The sequence below is a fragment of the Neodiprion lecontei genome, chromosome 6 (genome assembly GCF_021901455.1).
Source record: "Neodiprion lecontei isolate iyNeoLeco1 chromosome 6, iyNeoLeco1.1, whole genome shotgun sequence".
In the NCBI taxonomy this organism is placed as follows: domain Eukaryota; kingdom Metazoa; phylum Arthropoda; class Insecta; order Hymenoptera; family Diprionidae; genus Neodiprion; species Neodiprion lecontei.
The window spans coordinates 2,957,679-2,983,772 of record NC_060265.1 but is presented as its reverse complement, the minus strand read 5'-3'; the positions used below and the strand labels follow the sequence as shown (position 1 = coordinate 2,983,772).

The following is a 26,094-nucleotide window of genomic DNA, read 5'->3' as shown; positions in this document are numbered from 1 at the left end:
ACCTAGCCTTATGGATTTTAGCGTATCTGTTAGGGATGCCCTTAGAACATATATTACGGGGTTCTGAAGGGCGGAGGAGGAAATTGCAGTACTCTGCTATGCTGACTGAACTTTATATTCGGATCCCGTAAGACGTCGGTAAGTGCACGATAGTAAAATTATCCCCAGACCCGACAACCATTATTAAAAATAACCCATGTTTCGTCGATAACGGTAAATCTGCGGTCTCTTTCTAACAGATAAAATAGAGAAGGGCAGAACAACATTGCCTGTCTGTGGTAATACACGATCGAAATGCGATCAGTGGACTGAATGGTCTATGGCCGAATCAGCTGATTATTGTTTTCGTTGGGCGAGTAGAATTGATAGGTGAGCCTCGACTGAAACGTTCGAATGGGTGATTTGGCTTTGTTTGGTGAGATTGGTGATTATTTCGAGCAGTGAACGTAAGTGTGAACGTGAATTTGATCAGATCTTGCCTTTTCCCTACGTGATTATATCGATAAGAGACTAAAAAAATATCGGATTAAGTTCAGCTTGGTTCGTCGTCGAACGTGGTAGTGACATCGATGCTGCGAGCTAGAGAGCTGTCAGTAGTTGCAAAATGACGCAGTAGACCCTGGACGGAACGGACTGGGAAGGACGGACGAACGAACGATGCTGCGCTCCGCACGATGAGTGGGAGATTTTACTTTAATGTAAGTAAAACTGTAACGAGTTTTGCTACCGCGGTACAGATCGTCTGTGATCGGATTTAATTTTGGCATAAATAAACACTTTATCGGGAAACAGCTGAGAAAGCTCAGCTTCAAAAATATCGCCTTTGTTGTGGTGACAGGAATCTATTTTTCGCTCTTGCACGTAACAACCTTCTACCGAGTTGTATTACACCTACGCATAATGTGTGACTACTGCAATCGCGTTAAATGTATGAAAACAAACTTAAAATTATTCCGTTAATTTTGTTGTACTCCAGCAACTATACTAGCATTTGAATTTGCATTGTTTTTCTTTTTTCACCCTTTCTCTCTTCTTTCTCCCGTTGACGATACATTTTCGGAAGACAAAGAAAATTACATGAAATGTTAAAATTGAGCTACTACCTTGGAGTACTAGTGCTGGTTCAGCAGCTGTGCTCAAATTGCGCAATGATTAAGTGGTAAAATAGATGTTCCCCTGCCATAAAGTCAGGGCCCAACTTATTCTTAATACTTGGAACTGTACTTGCATTCCGTTTTTCGAATAACATCAGACATTCTGATTGTAACTTGTTTTTATAAAATCCTCTGTCACTTCTATATTATTTAACTTCAAACCCTGAAAGATTGACTAAGAAGATAATTGATTGATGCCACTTATCAATATGGCTTTAACTGTTTGAACTTTGTTCGACTCTTCGATAACATTGCATCTTCAAAAATTATAATTGATGGTATTTAATATTTGAAGAATTTTACTTTTTTTGTTACAGAATCCTATTTTTCAAAATTAAATATCATATTTTTGCAATATTGCTCTATTTTTCTTTCCCGACACAAAGTGACGAAGATTAAAATTCAAGTAGAACTGAATAGCATTACGAGTCCTAGACAAAATAGATAGCCAACTACAGATTACGCTCGTTAGTAGACTTATGTCCATCTTCTGTTTGTCCCTTGCAAATAAATTGGATTATCACGCTATCTTTCAGAATCAAGGTGTAACTTCAACAAGGCAAAATGTCAGCTGAGTCACCGAGACGAGGGATACACAAAGGAGCGCAAGTGGTATCACCGCAGCCTGTCAGCGACCGGTCAATTATTGAAAGTGTGGCTGGCATTATAAATGATATCGTCCCTCAAGTTGGTTTATTTTATTTCGTATATTTATTACTTCAATTTACAAGATTAATATCCTACATATTGACAACTCGCACGAAAAAGTCAGTCCATCTTACAGCACGTTGGGTAGATTGTGAAACTTCACTTCCACACATTCTGCATTTATGTGTATTAATAACACAGAAATTCCCTCCGAGTCATATAAAGCATGGAAAGTTCCAAAATTCAATGTATAGCCGGATTGATGTTACATTACTTGATGCTCTCCCTTTCAGGCCTATACTGGGACACCAACCGTCGACAACAAGGAATCAATAACATGGGCTAGGTTTGAGTACGCTGACGTCAATGACCCCATTCTTTATCCAGACTATAACGAAGGTTCAAGTACACCTCCGCTGTTGTTGGTCCTTGGGTATGGGACTGGTGTACAGGTGAAAAATTTACTCGTAAAACAAGTTCTGTGTACATGGCAATGATGCTGTTCGAAGTTTACTGCATGTTTATCAATTTTTGACCTAGACTTTAGTTATTACATGAAATGAATATTAAAACTCCAGGTATGGTTGATAACTGCATCTGGAGAAGCTACCGAGGTTCTTTCCTGGCGCCAAGGAGTTGTTCGTACTTTAAGATTTCTCCCAAATCCCAAGGGAAGCAATGAGCAGAGTGATCTTTTCCATTCTAAGAGACCATTGGTTTCCATCTGTGATTCAGCTGGCCCAGGACCGCAATTTTGCAATATCGGATTTATTTCTCTCAAAACTGGAGAACAAGTGAAGAGCATCAAGTTTAAAAACCCTGTCAACGACGTGCTTGCCAATACGAGAACTGTTATTGTTACTTTCTCAGAAAAAATTGCTGTCTTTGATGCCAAAAATTTAGAAGATATTTTAACAGTTACAACTTGTTATTTGAGTCCTGGGCCTAATTCTAATCCTGTAGCTCTTGGAACAAGGTGGTTGGCGTACAGGTAAGTCAAGTTGAATGGTGTTAATCTCAAATACTATTACTATTACTACTGCGACACATTATTGTATCTATAACAATTGCAGCGAAAAAAAATTAATACCGGCAAGACGGAGCAGTGGAGGGAGCGAAGGAGAAGGTACACAAAGTTATACTGCTACTGTCTTACATGCTGCCAAATCGCTTGGAAAAGGACTTAGGGGTTTGGGCGAGACTGTAGCATCCACCCTGACAGGCAAGTAATCAGGATTGATATTTAGACGTTGGAAAGTTGTTTGTATATATCTATTAACTTTTTGACCACTGTTAAATGGTATATCATAATTGTTTAGGAAATTTCTCAACAAAACTTGCGTACACATCAGATACATTTGATAAAATGCTTCTGTTAGGGTTCACGGTACTATAGTGGCGTGTCAGCGTTAAATGGAAAGCAAAAAAAACCAGTGGGCCTATTGAGTGCTTCAAATTTTTGGCACAGAAATCACAGATATTTATTGATTTGAAAAACATATATGAGAAACAGAAACAGGCTGTATAGTGTTAGTAGTTTTTCGAAGCTGACGTTTAATCAATTTTTGATCAACTTAGGACAGAATTATACAAAATATCTATTATACGTTAACTTCCTGCTACCTCTACTTAGGAAACTCGGTGCCTCCGTCAACTCCCAATAGCGTTGGCTTTGATACAACCCAGCCAGGTGTTGTGACCATACTTGATCTTCAAGCTGCCAAAGAAGATAAAGAGTTGGATGACGGAACAATTGAAACAGTTCTAGCACATTTCACAGCTCATAGCGATGCGATCGTAGCCATGACGTTTGATTTAACGGGAGCTTTACTCATGACTGCTGATCGTCGAGGTCATGATTTCCACATATTCCGGATACAGCCGCATCCTGGTGGACCTACATTGGCTGCTGTTCATCATCTCTATGTATTGCATAGAGGTGATACTACTGCCAAAGTACAGGTATGTTACTATTACAAATCGGTGTACCAACTCATTTTACATCACGACGCTGAAAGGAAAAGTCAATTCAATCGGTCATTTTCTGCTGCTTTTGTTTTTTGTTGGATCAAATGTCCGAACATTTTCGAACATCTATAAAATATTTCAAATGCCTAGAAAGTAATGTCAGTACAGTTAAGGGTGTCGCTCGTAATCTTGTTACATACTTTTATATAGTAACGGAAGATTTGTTTAATAAGTTATTCATTCAATTCGTTGTATTCTTATCATAGGACATGACGTTTTCAAGTGATGCAAGATGGGCAGCTGTATCGACTGTTCGTGGCACAACCCATGTTTTCCCTGTTGCACCATATGGCGGTCCTGTCGGTGTTAGAACCCATTCAACTCCACATGTTGTTAACAGACTCTCAAGATTTCACAGAAGTGCTGGATTGACTGCCGACGGCACAAGATCTCATTCTCCGGTAGCTCACGCTGAGATTCCAGTGTCAGTTTATCCTTATTCCAATCCTCGGCTACCACCGTACCCTCATCCAACTATTCTTCATCCTCTTGCTCAGATACGCCAACCGTCTACGTTGAATCACGTCAATAACCAACCTCTACCCAGGTAAGAATATTGTTACAGACGTTATTGCTAATGACTGTATTCATTGTACAAATGGATGCAAATATCATTTATCGTCCTGATGTTATATAGTTATTATTGCGAAGTGAAGTAATTCGTCGTTATTATTGTGGTTACTTTTGTTGTTGTTATTAATATTATTATCATTACGTAATTATTATTCGTTATATGAAAATGCTATTACTTTATAGGATTAATAACAATAATAATAATGATATCAATAATAATAACAATTTAACCCCCTGTACCCTTTTGGGTATGTCTCCATAAGCGATTACTTTATGCGGGGTGAGGCAGGGATGGGTTAGTAACCATCATCGTGTGTCTGCAGCGATCTTAAAATATTGAACATAAACTACCACGTCACAGAGAGTAACCTAGCCTAGCCACGTATAAATAAATATTAGCATTGTTACTTTTAATGTTTCAAATAGACCTCAGCAAAGACAACGCCTTCAATCTGAAGACAGTGGGAGTTTACCATTGAAAATCTGTTGTTGTTTTGCACCGCAAAGAGCATGGCTCTATGCCCAAAGAGATGCCGGAAACAAAGTGATCAAACGTTCCGTTGACTCGTTGTTCATAATGGCGTGTCACGGCAACATGATACAATACGACCTAGAACCGAAACCAGCGGCAGGTACAGAAAATTTTTAAAATTTGTGCTGTGAATGTTTCGTAGATTATATGTAATCTGATGAAATGAAAAAAAATTTGATTGGCAGGAATTCCAAAAGAAAAAGTCTGTGACGACACTACGATCGAGTTAGATGTCGAGGCCAAAGGGCAGTGGCCGTTACTCAGATCCACAAGTTCACTCGAAATATTACCACCGCTCCCGGGATCAAGTCTACTGCTCAGCATACCTGTAACCCCAAAATGTAAGCCTGCTACAGAGTCGATAGAAGATCAGTGGCTGAGTCAAGTTGAGATCGTAACTCACGCTGGACCACACAGAAGATTATGGATGGGGCCGCAATTCATTTTTAAGACGTACAATGCACCCAGTGGGTAAGTTTAGTAATGTTTCGAATTAGCAATCTATGTAGCACTATTATAGAAATAATATAGCAGCTTGTTGAACCTTATTGCTGAGACAATTAAAAATTAACTCATCTACTTATTTAGGGTTGCAGTGAACCTAGTCGAAGCAGAAGCTGTGGAAGTTGGTGTTACAGCAGGATCGCGACCTGCACGGTCTAATCCTGTTAACATGCCGCACACTACCACAAGACCATTGGTTCCCGTTGTTATTGACGGATCAGGGAGTGAGTCAAATACTCTTTCCACTTCAACTTATTTTTACTTATAGAACCTTGTGAGGTTTTTCTTTCACTTGTAAAATGTAGAACAATGGAGTGAGGTTATTTTTCATCTTAATTGATCTAGTGAAAACTTAAGGTCTGGCATTTGAATATTGCATGGTTAAAAATACATGTTTACAGGCAGCTACGAGCAGTCACCTAGGTTCCTGGAAACCTATGAAGACTCACTGGAAAATGATACTATAAGCGTTGGCGGTGGAGAGAATCAACTCCGAGAAGATTTAGCAGAAGCTATGTTGGAAACAGCCACCACGCCGCACCGTGTTCCAGGTAAGCTTTGTCCTAACGTAGGTTTACAAGAACACAAAACTCTCCCCGGACACTTGAGACGTATGTTTATTTATGAGAGGTGAAAATATTTGTCAGATTAATTCATATAACATCGTCTTTAGATATTATCTGGAAAAAGTTTCACTTATACCATTTTGGACATTTGTACAGTCTTGCTTATCTTATCTTTTCGTCCATGGGGGGAAAGTATAACTCCTCACATGATTGTATACGTACTATCTCAATAGAGACAGACATTTAGTATTCGATTTTCTTAGTTTTCGCAGTTCACCTTCTATGTTGGAGAAGTGGGCTCATTTGAAATCTTTAGTATTCAATAAATCGCAGCTACTTCTTGGAAGTCTGAATTCTAAAAATCTGAAGTATGAAGGCAGCACTGTACACGTTATCTGCACATTTTCACAATTTACGTTAATATAGCTGATAATTAGCGTTTTTTATACCGTTCACTAATTTGTGTCACTGTTACCCATACACTTATAAACGTAGATGGAGCATTCAGTAGAAACAACTGAAGCCAATGCTCAACGAAGATAGAACTACTTTAAAGTACTATGAAATAGTTAGGTTTTCTTCTAACATCGTATTATCTCTGTCTGACTTGCGAGTAGCAGGAATACAGACAATACAAACATTACCAATCCTGTTATGCCCAAGTTCCTAATGTGCTGCCAGAGTAAGAGAGAAGGAGATATTGCTGTCCCTCTCTGTCAATAGGTTCAGTTGTCCTCACTGAGTGCTCCAGATACATTTTCAAGCAAATGCTGCTACTAGACTACATTGTTGCCCATATCTATAACAATATCTGAGTCCATATTAGATAATGGCAATGTTTATAACTTTCAACCCTTGTCTTTGAGCAGATGAATGTTGAATAAATGAGCTTGTGGGGGCGACCATTTTCAGTGGCACTGAGCAAATGCACTCGGGTGAAAATATGGAAAAAATATTTTTGAAAACTTCTCTGTTTCATAAGGCAGTCTCAACCGCCACCAAGTTCAGAGCAATAGTTAATAGTAACCAATCTTATTTCAGGAATATGTGTACTTTTGTCATCCGCTAATCACCAATTGGCAAATAATTGGTTTGCGTGTATACACAACTAATAGCTTGGCGATCGTTTGTCACCCGGTTATTGTGTACGGACAACTATACATACTTGTAGACTTCAAACGCTGCATGTGGCACATAATTATTATTAGTATTTTAAGTTCTAAATAATATACAGAACTGGCCAGTGGCAGGTATCTCAGTTACACCCGTCGGGTATACTTTATGAATTTAAGCCCATCGCTAACACACATTGTACAAATTACCTACACCCGTCCTGATGTCTTTGCTTGTCGCAGAAAAAACCGATACCCTGCACAGATAAATTTTTAGCCATGTGTACTGCATTCGTTCATCAAAAGATGCGTTTACACCATCCACAATATTAAATAACACTCTCTTTGAAATTAAGACGGGATTGCTTATGACTATGTCTCGGATAACAATGACTTTTAAATTACGTCGACCCTCCTTCGCTTTAACAGTTTTTGCAAGCTAGATAAAGAAATTCACAATTGGCTGTAAACTTACAACCAATCATAAAAGTTAGTCTTAACCCAAAGTGCAAGGTCTATGATATGTTTATGAAACATATGTATACTTTTTTTTATTTGCATTAACTTTTTAATCCTTGTCCGCAACCTAAACTATACGAATCTCTTGCTATTGCACACTCATTTTATTACAAATCTCGTATGCAAGGCCAAAGTCTCAATGTAGAATTATATTTGACATTATTATAGATCGTAGAAATTATTTAAATATTAATTTCCTCCAGAGTGCACTTGCATACGCTATACTCGAGTAACCTGATTCTGACTCTTGTAACGTTTACCGTTCTCCTATTAAGAGACTGTCAGCATCTGTTGTTGATCCAGGTATACCATTAGTACTCGTACGTATGTTCAGACGATGTGCAGCTACCTGCGCAGACCAGTAAAGGAAATTATCATTTGTTGAAAGCTTTTTTAGTATGCATGCAGTCATATGAGTCTCTGAAAAAATTCACCCCTTTCAACCCCAATCTGTCGACTTTTGATCCTTCGTTTTAAACTCGTTTAATTACTCATGGGTAATTCGTCTGATTTTACTTCCTCTTTTTCTATACTCCGTGCAACAATTAGTTTACTTGGTAGATCGCTGCGATTGATACCTGCCAATGGCTTTTTCTGTTACTAGGGAGGCGAGTGGTAGTTGAAAGGATGGGACAGCCCGTCACTAAAGTTGTCAACCCTCTGGGCACCGTTATAACTATCTCTGCCGACGAGGAAGATATTGTTTCCAGTGATAATTATGAAATGGACAACAACCTGGAGCCGCTCCGAAGTCTTTGCGCACAAGAGGGTCCTGCATCACTTGATGATTTTAAGCAGGAATCACAACCTGTTAAAAATTTAACAGAAATTTGTGCTGAAATGCGTACAACTAGTGATTCAGCTCTTGACTCACTTGCCAGTCAGGATATAAAAGAAGTTGTCGAACAAAAAGCACTATATGCAGAAGCAATGAAGCTAAGATCGAAAGATACAGTCAACTTTGACGAAGCCGGAACTTTCAGTGACGTTCAAATGACTCTAAATTTATGTGCTGAGGCTGGTCAAATACCAGCAAGCCCAATGACTCAAGCTAAGGAAAACCCTTGGAATCAAAGATCAACATCCGCCCGATGGAAACTGCAAGAGACTCAAATTGCTAGGGCAAAATATGTTGTTAACTACGATGAAGATACAGTCGTTTTCACGGACAACAAGGAAACAGTAACTGAAAGAACTCGTAATAATGAAGAAACCTCCGAAGAAAGCGATCATGTTCCAAATCCCCTCTGTACAAGCAAATACAGTAATAATCCTATCTTAGATAACACAGTGCGTGAACAAACTAAGTGTGTTACATCAAAAAATTCAGGTGAAGGACAAATCAATACAAAAGAACTAAAGAATTTTAGTCTACACACAGGAACTTCATCTTTTGATTTGACCTCAATCAAGGACCAGAAAGAGTATAAAGATAAAAAATCAAAACAAAGAAATGAGAGTGAGAACAAGTCATGTTTAGCGTTACAATCCAACCAACAAGACGAGACAAACAAAGTCAATGTCTCTACGGCCAAAGGTATTCAGAAATCACTACCAATTAAAGAGAAATTTAGCAAGAAAAAAAATAGGAACAAGCACAAAGATGTTGACCGATTCGAGTCGTCATTTGAAACTATCAAGGATTCAGAAATACATGCGATAACATTACCAGCTACAGATTCAACTTCTGTAAATGAATTTGGCTCCTGTGCAAATGATAAACTTTGTCAGTCAGACAGCGGTACATCAAGACAGAATCATACTGTGGAAAAATCATTTTCTGATCAGGTATTGCATATCAATGACGTTAGTGAATATTCGATTTTAGAGAAAAACGAATACAAAGACGGTGTATCTTCAAATCATTCAGATGAAGATTTGGAGCACATTGACACGTCCGAAGTTCCACTAGATCTGGCATTCCAAATCATGCCAAGTAAAATACAAGACTTTGAAACGGCGAATAATCCTGGTAAAAGCCCAACGACAAAATGTAACGATTTACTAACGAAGCAAGAGAGAAATTCAAGCAAAGCTACATCTTCTGACGATGATATGGAACACATACATTCTTCAGAAATATCAGAAGATTATTCAAGACAAGTTCAACAAAAGCATCAATTTGATACAACAGGAACTGGATCTGACGCTGAGTGCATTAAACTTGGGAAATCCCGAAAAGCTATTGCACATCAATCTGCAACTTCTCCCAGGGTCTGTGAGGATGGTACGTGTTCAGAAGGAAATTATGTTACACTGGAGACTGATGTACACAAACGATCTGAAATCACAATTGAAGACGAGTGTGCGGGGCAGCAAGTTTTCCTCAGGAATGAAGCTGATCGGATCTACCCAAAGGTACTTGCAAAAGTTTTGGATGCGGAAGAAGTAGTTGAATCCAATCCAGATGTAAATAAGGGGAAGGAAAGGGTCAAGACCACCAAAAATCGAAAAAAAAAAGATGACGTTCTGGTCGTTGTTGTTTCCAATACTGTGGAAAAAAATGAGACTGCATTAGACGAATGCCCTGATGATTATGTTAGCAGCAAAAGAAATAAACCACCAGGAAACGTTGTAACTGAGGACATGGATGGGTGCGTCGATAAAGCAACAGGTGCGCCTGCACCCTCCCGACGCTTTGCACATAGGGATGGAAAACTGATGTCCAACGAAGCTACATCTTTGAGTAATATTGAAATCATTGATATTGATGCCTTGCGAAGAGCTGAGGCTCGATGTGAAATTGATGTAAGTCACGTCAGTAGCGGTGATTGTAGAGTCTCTGAATTTAGACCTGAAATCTTGCTGGGTCGACCAAAAAAATCACGGAAATTAAAGAAGATCACTCATTGCGATACAAGCGGAGACGGTGCACTTAATCCTAGTCCTCTGAGTTTGTCTAAACTAAAATTGCTCGAGACAGAAATACAACAACACGAGCCGCCTGAGATTTCTAATGCAGCACAAAGCGAAGAACGGAACCCTGCAAGCTCATGGAGCTCTGTTGTGAAAAAAAGTAGAGATAAATTAAGCTCTGGAATTTGTGAGAGATCTGGAGATGCAGAAAAAGAAATTGATCTTGAATCGAAGATGCTCCAGCGAATGGAACCAATTTCGATTAATCAACCCACATTCCCAGGAGATAGGCTCAAGAACGTTAATAAGACATTTGATAACGATAATGAAACTGAAGAATGTCCGAAACCAATCTTGACTCCTGGTAAATACAAACAGTTGAGATCTAATTGTGCATCTAATGAATTTTCTCAATTTCCCAGTACTTATTTTAAACCAATTTCAGGAAATGAAGTCAACGAGATTTTAGATGGATGCAGGAGATATACAGCTGTACAAGATGATCGCTTGCAAAAGTGTAAGGATACTAGAGTTCACAGAGATATTAAAGACCAAGTCAGAGAAAAAGTCAATGAATCTATGGAGTTAGAATTCTCTGACTCTGTTCCGTTTTTATCTACTCGCGAAAAAGATACCCTGAAGTGCGACTACCCAGCGCAATCTTTAGATTGTGACCAAAATCTCGCAGAAGATTCGGAATTGTCATTGTTGTTCGACAGTGAAGACAAGTCGTATATAATTAGCAAAAGTGAGTCTGTAGCAACATTGGTACAAGCTGGGGAACACTCATCTTCATCAGGTCGTTCCTCGAAAGAACCTTCACCTGAAGCAGAAGTATCACCTTCAAAAGAAAATGATAATGATCCAGAACCTGCAGCTGTCGACTCTTTAAATTTGTCCGATGATACGAACGTAAATAGTAATATGATGGATACAGAGGAAGAAAACTCGTCAAAGGAAAATATTGACAAGGGTCCTGGAAATGGTTGTACAACTGCTAAAAAGGGGAGGTCGAAAAAGAAACGACGCAGATGAGTAAAGGAATGTGTAGACGTGCAAAAGGCCAGCCTTGCCTTATATTTACTTTTTATGCATGTCACCGGAGTTGATTAGCGAATTGTTATTTATAATTTAAATACTTGAAATGTCTTGATCGATTATCATCTATATAGTAGCATAGTCAACAGTAACAAATAGTATTGTACTCCTGGTGTATTGGATTAAAATATAACCCTTCTGACTACACAGACTATAATCCAATAAGCCAGGCATATAATAAATAAAGTCTAGTTTACAATGGGACACATACGCTGTACAGATGCCATACTTGGAAATAATATTCATGCGTTCGCTCATCGTTATTAAAGTGTATTGTATCTATGGCAAGTACGTGTTCCATTGTAAACTGGGTTTCACAGAATTGTAAGTTAGCTTTAAACTTAACTTATTGTGTTCAAGAATTGTAAGCCAGTTGGGTATATTTAATGGCAATTAAGGTCTCTAATTTATAGTAACCCAGGCACTTCCATCTACAAGGTTAATGAATGAAATTTGGACACTGTAGTCACAGGATACATAAGGGCGGCATAGAATTATTAAAAGGCATAGTAAATGATAATGCATCGGGTTTATGCGAGTGAGTATTATAGCAAGCCTTATGCACACCAAAAGTGTATCACTGTATTCCTTTCAATGCCACCACTGACAAGTATTAACGTCAGCTAGGAAATACGAGTCTTTTCATGATTGTACTTACCACAACAATGCGTGAAGCACTACCCTGACAACGCAATAATTTTCAGTACCCCGTTGTTCTATATCTAGGTAATTGTTCCCTTATGTTCACAATTGTTCACTCTTACTGTCATGGTATTCTGTCTTACTAACTAATTGTCGTATTTGAAAATCAGAAACTGGTGTTAATTGACCGCTAGGTGTTCAGCAGAAATTATTAAGAAATATTTAAAAAAATAAAAAAATAAAAAATAGATAGAAAATGCAGGAGTAATAGAAAAAAAATTACAAAAGCTTATGCAATTTATTTGAATGTAGCTATCACTAGGTACTACATACACAACCTTAAAGCACGGAAAAAATTGCTAAAAAAAATTATACTTAGAAAAATAGAAACACATCAACTACACTTAGGTAAGAAAACTGTTGTGTTATACTCGCTTCGTAGCATGATCTTATTGCTGTATTGTTCGTCGTCATGATTTAGTATCTGATCATCAGCTTATAACTTATTGACCGGTATCGATAGGAAATTTTAGGGTAGCCAGTTGAATGATAATATGCATTAACAACGGAAGTCAACTTACTCACTTTTAATTTTATGGCTCCTGACGAATCTTCAAACCTTCAGATATCGTTAGCAAATTGTGGAGTACATTTGAAAGAATGCAGAATATATTTTTTGAGAATGAACGAATTAGGTTCAGAATTAAAAAAATACTAAAAAAAATATACACAACGTATATTTGTAGAACATACAAATATATCTGTTATGAATACAAGAGAAAAAAAGCGCTGAGATATGAAACAACAAAAATTTAGTAATAACTGTATAAGTATGACATAATTTGGTATAACAAAGGCATAATTAAAGAAATAGTTCTACGAACACGATAAAGTTTGTTGTGACGAAAAACATGGCAAACCGGTATTTGCTGCAGTCCAATCTTTGAGAATGTTTACTGCTTTTATTATATTCGTATGAATTTCTTAGTTAAATTATTCACGAGAAATAAAAGTAATTGAATCATGGACACTATAATTTCTAACAGCAGCTTATATTATATATATCAACATTTCGAAATTGTTCCATGACAGAGGATCGTATTTTTCAGTTTATTAAATCTTCCCTCTCGATATGCAATTTACCATGGTGTTTACAAATTATTAATGAAAATGTAAAACAAGTACCAGTAACGTTTTGACTCTTACTTCAAATAAATCACAATAGTAGCATCTTGATTTGTGTCATACTGTGGTTCCTGCACAAATCTGGAAATGCCCTAGAATTAGAGAATTGTCAGGCCGACTGCATAATTGGCTGGTAATACCTATTACGGTAGCTGAATTATTATAATAATAAACGATTGGTAGGCAATTTGCAGCTGGAGGAGACGCTCTCTTGAAACTGTCCGAACATGCAGGCATGTATCTATTATTATTTAGCTTACACTATATTTATTTTTAATTATATATTTATTGCTGCAGCGTGTAGATGTATGTATATTTATTTCTGCAATTTTATAACCATCGGAGAACTAATAATCAATATTCGATATACAGTGAATATGGGGAAACATTTTATTTGAATGCTCCAATAATCATCAACATTCATGGATAGGCAATCAAGCATTCACTCTTGAGACTCAAGTGGGAAAAGCAACAGATTTTGTTTTGCCCATCATACGGATTCGCCCAGATGTAAACATAGATTGTAGACTTACTAGTTTATTTTATAGTATGACTATACACTCGATTATCATATTATACGAGTATTGTGCTCTAATATAGTTTAAGATATCGCATGCTACAACATAAGTATTACATGGACCATCAATATGTTGAATTTTGTGTGAAAAGGTCAGACTATCATGTCCAATAGCTTTTGCTTACAATTAGTTCTTAATTGTAGAAATTGTTCTTATATTGAGTGAATTAAAATATAAGTTGGATAGTTAGTGTGCAAAATATATTATACAATCTATCAGCTTATATGAACGTCACACGAGTAGGTTCATGAAACCTACTAAATTTTGAAACTAATAATATGTACTGGAAATTGGAATACACGAAAGTAGTACAAAAATTGAACTATTTATCGACTTTTGAATTATCTAGCACCAGTCTCAATATCACCATGCTTGTGGGTCATCTTATTATATAACAGGCCTAACGTTAAATGCCATTACTTACAAAGTAATATTTATTATTGTGATTATTTGTGTAAGTCAAATATTTTTCTGGATATTACGAAGATCCCATACCAAGCCCGCGAATACATTTGATAGTAACTACCCATGCGGATCTGTACTATGTAATTGTTTGGATGTATAACTATAAAACCTTATTCGATCTACAAGTTAGCAAGGAACTAACAAACGCAAGATACAGTTTCAGTAAAGCAATAAAGTTTCAAAATTATTTCTTCACTGTGAATAATAAATGATGTATTTCAATATAGAGTTAGAACTCCGCTAGTGTCAATTGCAATATGGTCAATATACATTTCCTATCCCAGTACCCTTTCTCTGACGGTTTGCTGCTTTGCTAGTTGAGGCTGCAATCACTTACTGCAGCTAGAAGCGAACGGGTTGAGGTTCCCTGTCACCCAAGGACCTAGAAAAAGTCAATGAAGTCATTGAGCTCTTCCGACACCCTGAATGGTCTTCCCGAGCATTTGACACAAGCTAGGTTCCAATGTAACAAGTTTCTTGAACTGGTAATTGACATAGAAAAGAAGCAGATCGAGTAATCTAAAAAAAAAAAAAAATTAAAATAAACCGTTAGAACCACAATTACTCGTCTTAATGTCGTTATCCTCCATATGATGTGTTACATTCTTTACCACCCCACGGTTTTCTGCTATACTTTTGAAAACAACTTTGCTATTTCACTGATTCTCAAATCACTTTACTAGCATCCAATTCCTTCAATAATAATTGTATTTTGTGATAAAGTGCCTACAAATAAAGGTCTTCTGTGTTGCAGGAGGTAGCCAATCTGTAGCGAGTTACGAAGATTTGAGCTCCAGTAGCTTCAGCTCGGCCAGCAGAGCCTCCCTGGATGCACGAAGTTCACCAACGCCTTCCTACGGAGCCGAGAATATGATGGTTTTTCCAGGGGACAGTAGTGGATCTATTTGAGATTATCTGAGGTGCGCAGCCATGTTGCCAAAGTGGTTACGCTGCCTCAGATAGAAACGGGTTATCGATAGATAACCATTCATTGATCATTCGTCAGATGGTTTCGACAATCGTGCAAAACCTTCGACTCCTACTGAACACGGGGTTAAATTTGGAACTGGGGGTGCAACTATGCGATAGTGGGAAATTTTTGGATTTTGAATTTTCAGCCAAAACCCGAAGTACAAGTAGCAAAATTTCATGCTGTTCCAAAGTTGCACCCCTAGTTTAAAGTTGTCCGAGTTAATGGTATATCAGAATATAAAAGCATATATATAAATATGTACGCACATTTATGTATATACCACGTGTCGTAATGCCAAATTTCATTATCAGATCGTGTGAAAGAGTAAAAATCTCTATACGAAGTTGCCTGAAGATGCTGAAAAGATCTTATTCAGCCCATGGCATTTCTAATATGTCGAAATCAAATTAGCAAAGTTTATTCTAAATTCAACGCTACAGATTTTTTACCGACATGTATTTAGTCATGGTTGATGTCAAAATAGATTGAACTAATCTTTACTGACCAATGTTTCAACTAATTTTGAAATGCAAAATTAATGCGAACCATTCTGCTCGCCGTCAATGGAATGCTGATACATTTAATTCTATTGTACGCTATGTACCCTTGGGACAAAGTGTCATAGGGCATACCATAAATATTAATAATTTACTGTATGATACATATTACTATGACATTGCAGGAGCGTAAACTCCTACGTATAGACGTATTAAAATGCAGCTCTTATTTGATACATAAAATGGAGCACTGTTAGCACTGCAAAACTGTTCCTTTTGTTGGTAGAGAAAATTAAATTAAAAAATTTGCAGTATCAGCATCCATATACATAAGATTCATTGCTCATAAACATACAGATCTACATATTGTGCATTCTATACTTGTGAAAATAATGAAAACAGACCCGGGGTACAGAATGCAGCACTAATTTAAACCTCCCCAACTAGAAGTGTGCGGTTTTGCACTAACAATAGAGCCAACTATACTCTGCGGCTAATCGGGTGTTCATTACAAGAGAAATTATATGTATAGCATGCAGATAGATTGTCGTTTTATATTTGAGACAATTGATCAGTAAGAGCACTTAATGATTATAAATTTAAGGAGAGCATCAGATTAATCCTCATGGCAGAGTCTGTAGATAAGTCGCACTGCTTTCAAAATTATAAGCATAAGAATACTGCTGCAGGTACATCTACCTTAGCTACTATTAGTACGAAAGAACGTAAACAGAGAGAACACGACATAAGTAAAAGAAACAAAGTAAAACAACTGGTTCAAGAAACAAGCATTTATTTTGCACCTAAAATATTTTTTTATTATGTCGATTGTTATTTTTATATAATGTAGTGGTAGTGTTGAAAATTCCAAATAGTATATAAGTTTTCATTTGAGTTCGATTTTTGAAAGTTCGCAATCATTATAGGTATATCTAATTCTATGTAGTCACATCTCATTAGTTTGTACGGATTATGAAATTTATTGTTAGTACACTTCATATATCAGACTTGATGCACTGACACTCCATTCCAATTGGTGATTGTATTAGTGTAACATGATGGAAAAATTCTCCACAGATAAATTATCATAAAACGCTGTATTAGTTTGTTATGGGGCTAGTAAAAATATGAAAACAGCTGTCAGCTTATGCAAAATCGTTAAGATCAATCATAGAGAGTATACAGATATATATATATGTGCATCATACTTAATGTAAATTCAACATAAGTTACAAACGTCAAGTAATTCTGGACATTCCATACCATTTGTTGCAAAATTTACAATTACGCAAAGGCAGTGTCGTGAAAAAATTGCACAAGCAATGACTTCATTCGTAATCAACAAATTCTCTTCCTCGTAAATTATATGACTCCATTGGTGATTTAATAATTTAAGCTGTGATTAAGAATATATGATACTAGTAATAACAATGATGCCTAGTGTGAGAGAAAAACTTGTAAGGAGAAAATTATACTAACGAATAAGCAGTAATAATCGGTCATGTTATAACGATACTTAATTATTCAAGCTTTTATATTATACTATACTACGGATATCATGAGATGTACCTATAATAAAATATGGTAGACAGTCTATACTTGTAATCAGGATTACACTAGCGTAGCCGAATGTGACAGCAAGTTTTGCTGATGTATGACGCCGGTGTGAACTCAATTTACTCTATGTACTTTCAAGGTGGTTGATTTTGTCACAATGCCGTTAGATGAAGAATTTAAGTTGTCAATGATAGAATCAATTGCTGTGGGTGTACACATTCCACCACGTATGATACGTGGTAGGTAATTGAAACCTGCATTTCATTGTACCGTTGTTGTAATATAAAATTTTGATACATTCAAACGCGTGAATTTCATGAATATTTTGTATAATAATGACTTGCTGAAGCACAATTGAATCAGTACCATTTGCAATACCTCTTATAAATCGATGCATTGGTGACATGTTTACAATTGGAGTACACCTTGAAACAATATATTCCAACCTGAAATCCTTTGGAAAGTTCGGATCACTCTCACATTTTGTCTTGGTTAAAAAAAATCAAGATTGGTTTTTGAAAACATTCTTCTTCCATGATATTAATATTGCATCTGCAGCATCATTTTGTAGGAAGATGACAAGAAATATTCATGAAAACTAGAACACATAGGAGCTCTGTAGACTACACCACTTCCATTTCCAACCTCAAATTTTTGTCGTAACTTCAGAACCAATCTCTGTCCTATTCTGTGATAGTGCAACTTACACTTGATGGATGAATGACCATTGAACAGATAAAAATATTCAGCTTTATCCACACAGCTACTAAATTTTATTTAATTCAGATGAGGTGGTGGAGGTGGAATTTGCATTCCAGCCAATAATGCAGGGGGCGGGGGTACTGGATTGAACATTGGGGGTTTTGGTGGCGGTGGAACAGGCATCATAGGTGCTCCCATCCCTGGCCGTATAAGTGGAACGGGAGGAGGTGGAATTTTACCAATTGATGGTTTTTCATTTTTGAATGCAAATTGAAGAAAGAATTGTTTCGTGTCCTTATTCCAATGTGTCCAAAATTTGCCCTCAGCCTTCTCTACTTCTCTGCTGGGAACCTGATGATGAAACATTGCAAATATTATTCAAATGAGAAAGAAGGAAATCTGTCTGAAACATTCCGTAATCCATTGCTGTAAGCAAGTTACCTTGAACGCGATAGTCTCGTATGGTTCGGCAGCAAACAGCAGGTATTGCCATTTACGATCTGGGGGTTCAACTCGTTGTTCATATGCAGACATAAATCTGTGTCGTGGTATCACATTGTCAGCAACTTCTGGGTAGTCAACTTGAAAAAGTAAGCTTTGCTGACCAGATTCTGGATCTCTCTGTTTTGTCACCCTATAACCAGGCCGACCAATTTTGACAAATTTTTTTGGTTCAACTCTCGGTTTTTCAGGAGCAAGAGTTTGCGGAGCTTCTTTAGCTTCCTTCGCAGCTCTTCTAGCTAGATTTGCCTGATGCTTTTTACCCTGTGTGTGCGCCAAGTAACTTCCTTCGTTGTTGTGCAGCGTCAAGCAAAGCTTGCATTCATATGAGCCCAAGTGATTTTTCATAAAGTAGGGATCCTTGTTTAAATCAATTGTTTCCAGAGCAAGTTGTCGAAGACGCTCTCTTCGGTCGCGATTACTTTCTGACCAGGAGGCCACTCCTCCGCCCCCAGTTTTACCACCTGGCCTATTTTGGAAATCCATATTGGCTGGGATCTAAAAAATCTGAATATTTCACGCTATTAGTATTCTAAAAGTAATACTGATAAAAATGTGTACTAGCCTAAAATGCGTCAGTTAATCATGCGGCTTAAAGCATTGTGGACGCGTTCTGTTCCTAAAAGTTAGGTTATGGTGTTTTAAGTTTCAATCAGGTTTCAATAATAGCACCTTGAATTTAAAGTCTTTTAGAAAAAGTATGTAAACCTGTAAATTTATAGAAAGTGATGATGTTTCGAGCATCGAGAGGTTACCGCAAGCGTGTCAACTATGAAACTTCAACCATTGCACCGACTGCATGTAATCGATAGCTACATGATAGAAATATGCATGTAAGATCGATACTCACCTTAATTGAAAATCGACTTTTCGTTGCTTTATACTATAATTGCACTGTAGCCTTATTCAAAATGTCTCAATATTGACAGAATTTTTTATATATCGCTGCAGGTGCAATACTCCTCTTTCGCAAATACCCGGCGTATAATACAAATGAAATAAGTATAGTGATATAGTATGTCGCACTCTCGGGTCAAATGTTAAGACCGTGGTTACAAAGAATTAATCTAATGGTCTTTCATACTATCCTCAGAGAAAACTTCGTGTGATTCACCGACGGGAATATAAAAAAAAGACATCGAGAACATCGTGAGACCAATAGTGGAGAACACACAAACAAAATACAGAGAAAGTTCATGTTTTCCGGCCGTAACTTTTAGTCCGCTGCTCACAGCGAGATGAGACGACTGTACGCACGAGAGTCCTTTCGAAAATGACATCGTTATAGGGTCCGAATGAATCAATTTCAGCATTTTTGAAAATCTGTAAAAGATGAATCGATGAAAAATCAAAAGGTGTTAGCCTTACTTCTCTCGTGATTTTCGTCGAGTACGTACTCAATTCCATTCGCGCAATTAGGTTGATGGAATGCAATAGCATGAAAGAATTTATTGTAGCGATATTCGGAATCGTCAAAATTTTACCCTAATACCCAGAGGGCCTTATGCACTTTTTTTTAGTGATTTTTGAAACAAAAGACTGTTTGTCTTAGGGTCTATTTGTATGACTGTTCATAGACTGATTAGACCTTAAGGTTTCCATAAAGGGCGTTTAAATCGATGTGGGACCAACAGCTAACAAAAGAGAAATATATTATGGAAAGGATCCAATGTTTATTTATTTCGATGCAAGATACATAAAGTAGTAACAATACAATACAATACATAATGTTTACAATCCTGCAGAGGTGCGTCGGACTTCTACGCAAGTCAAAACTTGGAGTATAATCTTGATACTATGTGGCAAGTTGTTAAATTACTATACACTGACACGTAAACACTTGTAATAGAATTAGGACAAAATGAATGAGAAGCTGAGACTTCGTAGCTACAAATTTGTGAATTTTCTTTCGCACCTTTCTGATGGCCGTGTGCAGATTTTGTGTTCTAGCCAGATCTTTTGATGTGTTAGTCGGGAGGTTTAGCGTTGTTTATTTTCGATTTTTTAACTCTACACTTTTTCGACTCGGAGCTATTTGTAGGATTTCGTTTTGACTAATTGGGACCTCGGTGACGGAAATAGAACAGCCAAAGAAGTACTCATGAATTTCCGTATTTTTCGGCTGTAACTTTTGATGCGTTGATCGCGGCGTATTGGGACTGCGCCCAATCGATTTCTCTCACAGAACTACGTCGGGACAGTGCCAGAAAGAATTTATTCCAGCTCTTTTGGAAATCGCCAAAATTTTCGCAAAAAATACAGAGGGGTTAGCCTTACTTTTTTTTTGGCAAAAAACTTTTGGTCTCAGATTCGATTTAAACGATCCTTGTCCGACCAATTGGGCCCTCAGGAACTCAGAAATCGCAGCGAAAAGAGCGTAGGACCAACAGGAGAGAAATGGCGAGCGAAAAAGCACCTGCTGAAAAATGTCGAAAATTCAGGTTCTGGTTTTTTGGCTGTAACTTTTGATGCGTTGATCGCAGCGTATTGGGACTGCGCCCAATCGATTTCTCTCGCAAGATTACGTCCGATCTGTGCTACAATTAATTGATTCCAGCACTTTTCAAAATCGCGAAAATTTTCGCCAAAAATGGAAAGGGGTTAGCCTTACTTTTTTATTTGGCAAAAAACTTTTGGTCTCAGATTCGATTTAAACGATCCTTGTCCGACCAATGGGACCCTTAGGAACTCAGAAATCGCAGCGAAAAGAGCGTAGGACCAACAGGAGAGAAATGGCGAGCGAAAAAGCACCTGCTGAAAAATGTCGAAAATTCGGGTTCCGGTTTTTTGGCTGTAACTTTTGATGCGTTGATCGCAGCGTATTGGGACTGCGCCCAATCGATTTCTCTCGCAAAATTACGTCTGATCAGTGCTACAATTAATTGATTCCAGCACTTTTCAAAATCGCGAAAATTTTCGCCAAAAATGGAAAGGGGTTAGCCTTACTTTTTTTTTTGGCAAAAAACTTTTGGTCTCAGATTCGATTCAAACGATCCTTATCCGACCAATTGGACCCTCAGGAACTCAGAAATCGCAGCGAAAAGAGCGTAGGACCAACGGGAGAGAAATGGCGAGCGAAAAAGCACCTGCTGAAAAATGTCGAAAATTCAGGTTCTGGTTTTTTGGCTGTAACTTCTGAAGCGTTGATCGCAGCGTATTGGGACTGCGCCCAATCGATTTCTCTCGCAAAATTACGTCCGATCAGTGCTACAATTGATTGATTCCAGCACTTTTCAAAATCGCGAAAATTTTCGCCAAAAATGGAAAGGGGTTAGCCTTACTTTTTTTTTTGGCAAAAAACTTTTGGTCTCAGATTCGATTTAAACGATCCTTAACCGACCAATTGGACCCTCAGGAACTCAGAAATCGCAGCGAAAAGAGCGTAGGACCAACAGGAGAGAAATGGCGAGCGAAAAAGCACCTGCTGAAAAATGTCGAAAATTCAGGTTCTGGTTTTTTGCTGTAACTTTTGATGCGTTGATCGCAGCGTATTGGGACTGCGCCCAATCGATTTCTCTCGCAAAAGTACGTCCGATCAGTGCTACAATTGATTGATTCCAGCACTCTTCAAAATCGCGAAAATTTTCGCCAAAAATGGAAAGGGGTTAGCCTTACTTTTTTTTTTGGCAAAAAACTTTTGGTCTCAGATTCGATTTAAACGATCCTTGTCCGACCAATGGGACCCTTAGGAACTCAGAAATCGCAGCGAAAAGAGCGTAGGACCAACAGGAGAGAAATGGCGAGCGAAAAAGCACCTGCTGAAAAATGTCGAAAATTCGGGTTCCGGTTTTTTGGCTGTAACTTTTGATGCGTTGATCGCAGCGTATTGGGACTGCGCCCGATCGATTTCTCTCGCAAAATTACGTCCGATCAGTGCTACAATTAATTGATTCCAGCACTTTTCAAAATCGCGAAAATTTTCTCCAAAAATGGAAAGGGGTTAGCCTTACTTTTTTTTTGGCAAAAAACTTTTGGTCTCAGATTCGATTTGAACGATCTTTAACCGACCAATTGGACCCTCAGGAACTCAGAAATCGCAGCGAAAAGAGCGTAGGACCAACAGGAGAGAAATGGCGAGCGAAAAAGCACCTGCTGAAAAATGTCGAAAATTCGGGTTCCGGTTTTTTGGCTGTAACTTTTGATGCGTTGATCGCAGCGTATTGGGACTGCGCCCAATCGATTTCTCTCGCAAAATTACGTCCGATCGGTGCGACAATTGATTGATTTCTGCACTTTTCAAAATCGCGAAAATTTTCGCCAAAAATGGAAAGGGGTTGGCCTTACTTTTTTTTTTGGCAAAAAACTTTTGGTCTCAGATTCGATTTAAACGATCCTTAACCGACCAATTGGACCCTCAGGAACTCAGAAATCGCAGCGAAAAGAGCGTAGGACCAACAGGAGAGAAATGGCGAGCGAAAAAGCACCTGCTGAAAAATGTCGAAAATTCAGGTTCTGGTTTTTTGGCTGTAACTTTTGATGCGTTGATCGCAGCGTATTGGGACTGCGCCCAATCGATTTCTCTCGCAAAATTACGTCTGATCAGTGCTACAATTGATTGATTCCAGCACTTTTCAAAATCGCGAAAATTTTCGCCAAAAATGGAAAGGGGTTAGCCTTACTTTTTTTTTTGGCAAAAAACTTTTGGTCTCAGATTCGATTTAAACGATCCTTGTCCGACCAATGGGACCCTTAGGAACTCAGAAATCGCAGCGAAAAGAGCGTAGGACCAACAGGAGAGAAATGGCGAGCGAAAAAGCACCTGCTGAAAAATGTCGAAAATTCAGGTTCTGGTTTTTTGGCTGTAACTTCTGAAGCGTTGATCGCAGCGTATTGGGACTGCGCCCAATCGATTTCTCTCGCAAAATTACGTCCGATCAGTGCTACAATTGATTGATTCCAGCACTTTTCAAAATCGCGAAAATTTTCGCCAAAAATGGAAAGGGGTTAGCCTTACTTTTTTTTTTGGCAAAAAACTTTTGGTCTCAGATTCGATTTAAACGATCCTTAACCGACCAATTGGACCCTCAGGAACTCAGAAATCGCAGCGAAAAGAGCGTAGGACCAACAGGAGAGAAATGGCGAGCGAAAAAGCACCTGCTGAAAAATGTCGAAAATTCGGGTTCCGGTTTTTTGGCTGTAACTTTTGATGCGTTGATCGCAGCGTATTGGGACTGCGCCCAATCGATTTCTCTCGCAAAATTACGTCCGATCGGTGCTACAATTGATTGATTTCTGCACTTTTCAAAATCGCGAAAATTTTCGCCAAAAATGGAAAGGGGTTAGCCTTACTTTTTTTTTTGGCAAAAAACTTTTGGTCTCAGATTCGATTTAAACGATCCTTAACCGACCAATTGGACCCTCAGGAACTCAGAAATCGCAGCGAAAAGAGCGTAGGACCAACAGGAGAGAAATGGCGAGCGAAAAAGCACCTGCTGAAAAATGTCGAAAATTCAGGTTCTGGTTTTTTGCTGTAACTTTTGATGCGTTGATCGCAGCGTATTGGGACTGCGCCCAATCGATTTCTCTCGCAAAAGTACGTCCGATCAGTGCTACAATTAATTGATTCCAGCACTTTTCAAAATCGCGAAAATTTTCGCCAAAAATGGAAAGGGGTTAGCCTTACTTTTTTTTTTGGCTAAAAACTTTTGGTCTCAGATTCGATTTAGACGATCCTTAACCGACCAATTGGACCCTCAGGAACTCAGAAATCGCAGCGAAAAGAGCGTAGGACCAACGGGAGAGAAATGGCGAGCGAAAAAGCACCTGCTGAAAAATGTCGAAAATTCATGTTCAGGTTTTTTGGCTGTAACTTTTGATGCGTTGATCGCAGTGTATTGGGACTGCGCCCCATCGATTTCTCTCGCAAGATTACGTCCGATCAGTGCTACAATTAATTGATTCCTGCACTTTTCAAAATCTCGAAAATTTTCGCCAAAAATGGAAAGGGGTTAGCCTTACTTTTTTTTTGGCAAAAAACTTTTGGTCTCAGATTCGATTTAAACGATCCTTGTCCGACCAATTGGACCCTCAGGAACTCAGAAATCGCAGCGAAAAGAGCGTAGGACCAACAGGAGAGAAATGGCGAGCGAAAAAGCACCTGCTGAAAAATGTCGAAAATTCGGGTTCCGGTTTTTTGGCTGTAACTTTTGATGCGTTGATCGCAGCGTATTGGGACTGCGCCCAATCGATTTCTCTCGCAAAATTACGTCTGATCAGTGCTACAATTAATTGATTCCAGCACTTTTCAAAATCGCGAAAATTTTCGCCAAAAATGGAAAGGGGTTAGCCTTACTTTTTTTTTGGCAAAAAACTTTTGGTCTCAGATTCGATTTAAACGATCCTTGTCCGACCAATTGTACCCTCAGGAACTCAGAAATCGCAGCGAAAAGAGCGTAGGACCAACGAGAGAGAAATGGCGAGCGAAAAAGCACCTGCTGAAAAATGTCGAACATTCAGGTTCTGGTTTTTTGCTGTAACTTTTGATGCGTTGATCGCAGCGTATTGGGACTGCGCCCAATCGATTTCTCTCGCAAAAGTACGTCCGATCAGTGCTACAATTGATTGATTCCAGCACTCTTCAAAATCGCGAAAATTTTCGCCAAAAATGGAAAGGGGTTAGCCTTACTTTTTTTTTGGCAAAAAACTTTTGGTCTCAGATTCGATTTAAACGATCCTTGTCCGACCAATTGGACCCTCAGGAACTCAGAAATCGCAGCGAAAAGAGCGTAGGACCAACAGGAGAGAAGTGGCGAGCGAAAAAGCACCTGCTGAAAAATGTCGAAAATTCAGGTTCTGGTTTTTTGGCTGTAACTTTTGATGCGTTGATCGCAGCGTATTGGGACTGCGCCCAATCGATTTCTCTCGCAAAATTACGTCCGATCGGTGCTACAATTGATTGATTTCTGCACTTTTCAAAATCGCGAAAATTTTCGCCAAAAATGGAAAGGGGTTAGCCTTACTTTTTTTTTTGGCAAAAAACTTTTGGTCTCAGATTCGATTTAAACGATCCTTAACCGACCAATTGGACCCTCAGGAACTCAGAAATCGCAGCGAAAAGAGCGTAGGACCAACAGGAGAGAAATGGCGAGCGAAAAAGCACCTGCTGAAAAATGTCGAAAATTCGGGTTCCGGTTTTTTGGCTGTAACTTTTGATGCGTTGATCGCAGCGTATTGGGACTGCGCCCAATCGATTTCTCTCGCAAAATTACGTCTGATCAGTGCTACAATTAATTGATTCCAGCACTTTTCAAAATCGCGAAAATTTTCGCCAAAAATGGAAAGGGGTTAGCCTTACTTTTTTTTTGGCAAAAAACTTTTGGTCTCAGATTCGATTTAAACGATCCTTGTCCGACCAATTGTACCCTCAGGAACTCAGAAATCGCAGCGAAAAGAGCGTAGGACCAA

General features: G+C 38.3%; 2 protein-coding genes and 1 long non-coding RNA gene across 8 annotated transcripts; 1 reads left to right on the top strand and 2 right to left on the bottom strand.

Annotated features, from left to right (window-relative positions):
- The first annotated feature begins 30 nt into the window (after positions 1-30).
- Positions 31-15,349, top strand: LOC107221494. Of its 3 annotated transcripts, XM_046744502.1 has the most exons (15): positions 31-138; positions 240-698; positions 1,691-1,841; positions 2,096-2,254; positions 2,381-2,793; positions 2,876-3,024; positions 3,436-3,764; positions 4,037-4,377; positions 4,830-5,035; positions 5,121-5,406; positions 5,524-5,663; positions 5,841-5,990; positions 8,241-10,856; positions 10,938-11,009; positions 15,215-15,349. In XM_046744502.1, coding segments are annotated over exons 3-15 (4,986 nt in total). In that variant the 5' UTR covers positions 31-138; positions 240-698; positions 1,691-1,718; the 3' UTR covers positions 15,217-15,349. The 3 variants fall into 3 exon arrangements, with proteins under 3 accessions (XP_046600458.1, XP_046600455.1, XP_046600457.1); XM_046744499.1 differs by lacking the exon at positions 15,215-15,349 and having other exon boundaries at positions 34-138; positions 10,938-14,322; XM_046744501.1 differs by lacking the exons at positions 31-138; positions 240-698; positions 15,215-15,349 and adding an exon at positions 773-928 and having other exon boundaries at positions 10,938-14,322.
- LOC124295219 lies at positions 14,474-15,330 on the bottom strand. Its single transcript, XR_006905134.1, has 2 exons — positions 15,191-15,330; positions 14,474-14,842 (listed from the first exon to the last, which is right to left on the bottom strand). It is a non-coding gene; the product is annotated as an uncharacterized LOC124295219 (long non-coding RNA).
- A 1,357-nt stretch (positions 15,350-16,706) lies between the features above and the next one.
- On the bottom strand, positions 16,707-19,905 carry LOC107221492 (splicing factor 3A subunit 2). Of its 4 annotated transcripts, none has more exons than XM_046744512.1 (3): positions 19,541-19,905; positions 18,631-19,197; positions 16,707-18,540 (listed from the first exon to the last, which is right to left on the bottom strand). In XM_046744512.1, the coding sequence occupies exons 2-3, from the start codon at positions 19,174-19,176 to the stop codon at positions 18,265-18,267; spliced, it is 822 nt and encodes a 273-aa protein (XP_046600468.1). In that variant the 5' UTR covers positions 19,177-19,197; positions 19,541-19,905; the 3' UTR covers positions 16,707-18,264. The 4 variants fall into 4 exon arrangements, with proteins under 4 accessions (XP_046600468.1, XP_046600469.1, XP_015515981.1 ...); XM_046744513.1 differs by lacking the exon at positions 19,541-19,905 and adding an exon at positions 19,363-19,513; XM_015660495.2 differs by lacking the exon at positions 19,541-19,905 and adding an exon at positions 19,399-19,513.
- Between the last annotated feature and the right edge of the window lie 6,189 nt (positions 19,906-26,094).

Excerpts from the sequence above, each read along its gene's own strand:
- LOC107221492 (XM_046744512.1), bottom strand. The coding sequence starts at position 19,176 with ATGGATTTCCAAAATAGGCCAGGTGGTAAAACTGGGGGCGGAGGAGTG. Across the intron at positions 18,541-18,630 it reads ACGAGACTATCGCGTTCAAG|GTTCCCAGCAGAGAAGTAGA; the intron begins GTAACTTGCTTA and ends TTTCATCATCAG.
- LOC107221494 (XM_046744499.1), top strand. The coding sequence starts at position 1,719 with ATGTCAGCTGAGTCACCGAGACGAGGGATACACAAAGGAGCGCAAGTG. Across the intron at positions 3,025-3,435 it reads TGTAGCATCCACCCTGACAG|GAAACTCGGTGCCTCCGTCA; the intron begins GCAAGTAATCAG and ends ACCTCTACTTAG. Across the intron at positions 5,991-8,240 it reads CACGCCGCACCGTGTTCCAG|GGAGGCGAGTGGTAGTTGAA; the intron begins GTAAGCTTTGTC and ends TTCTGTTACTAG.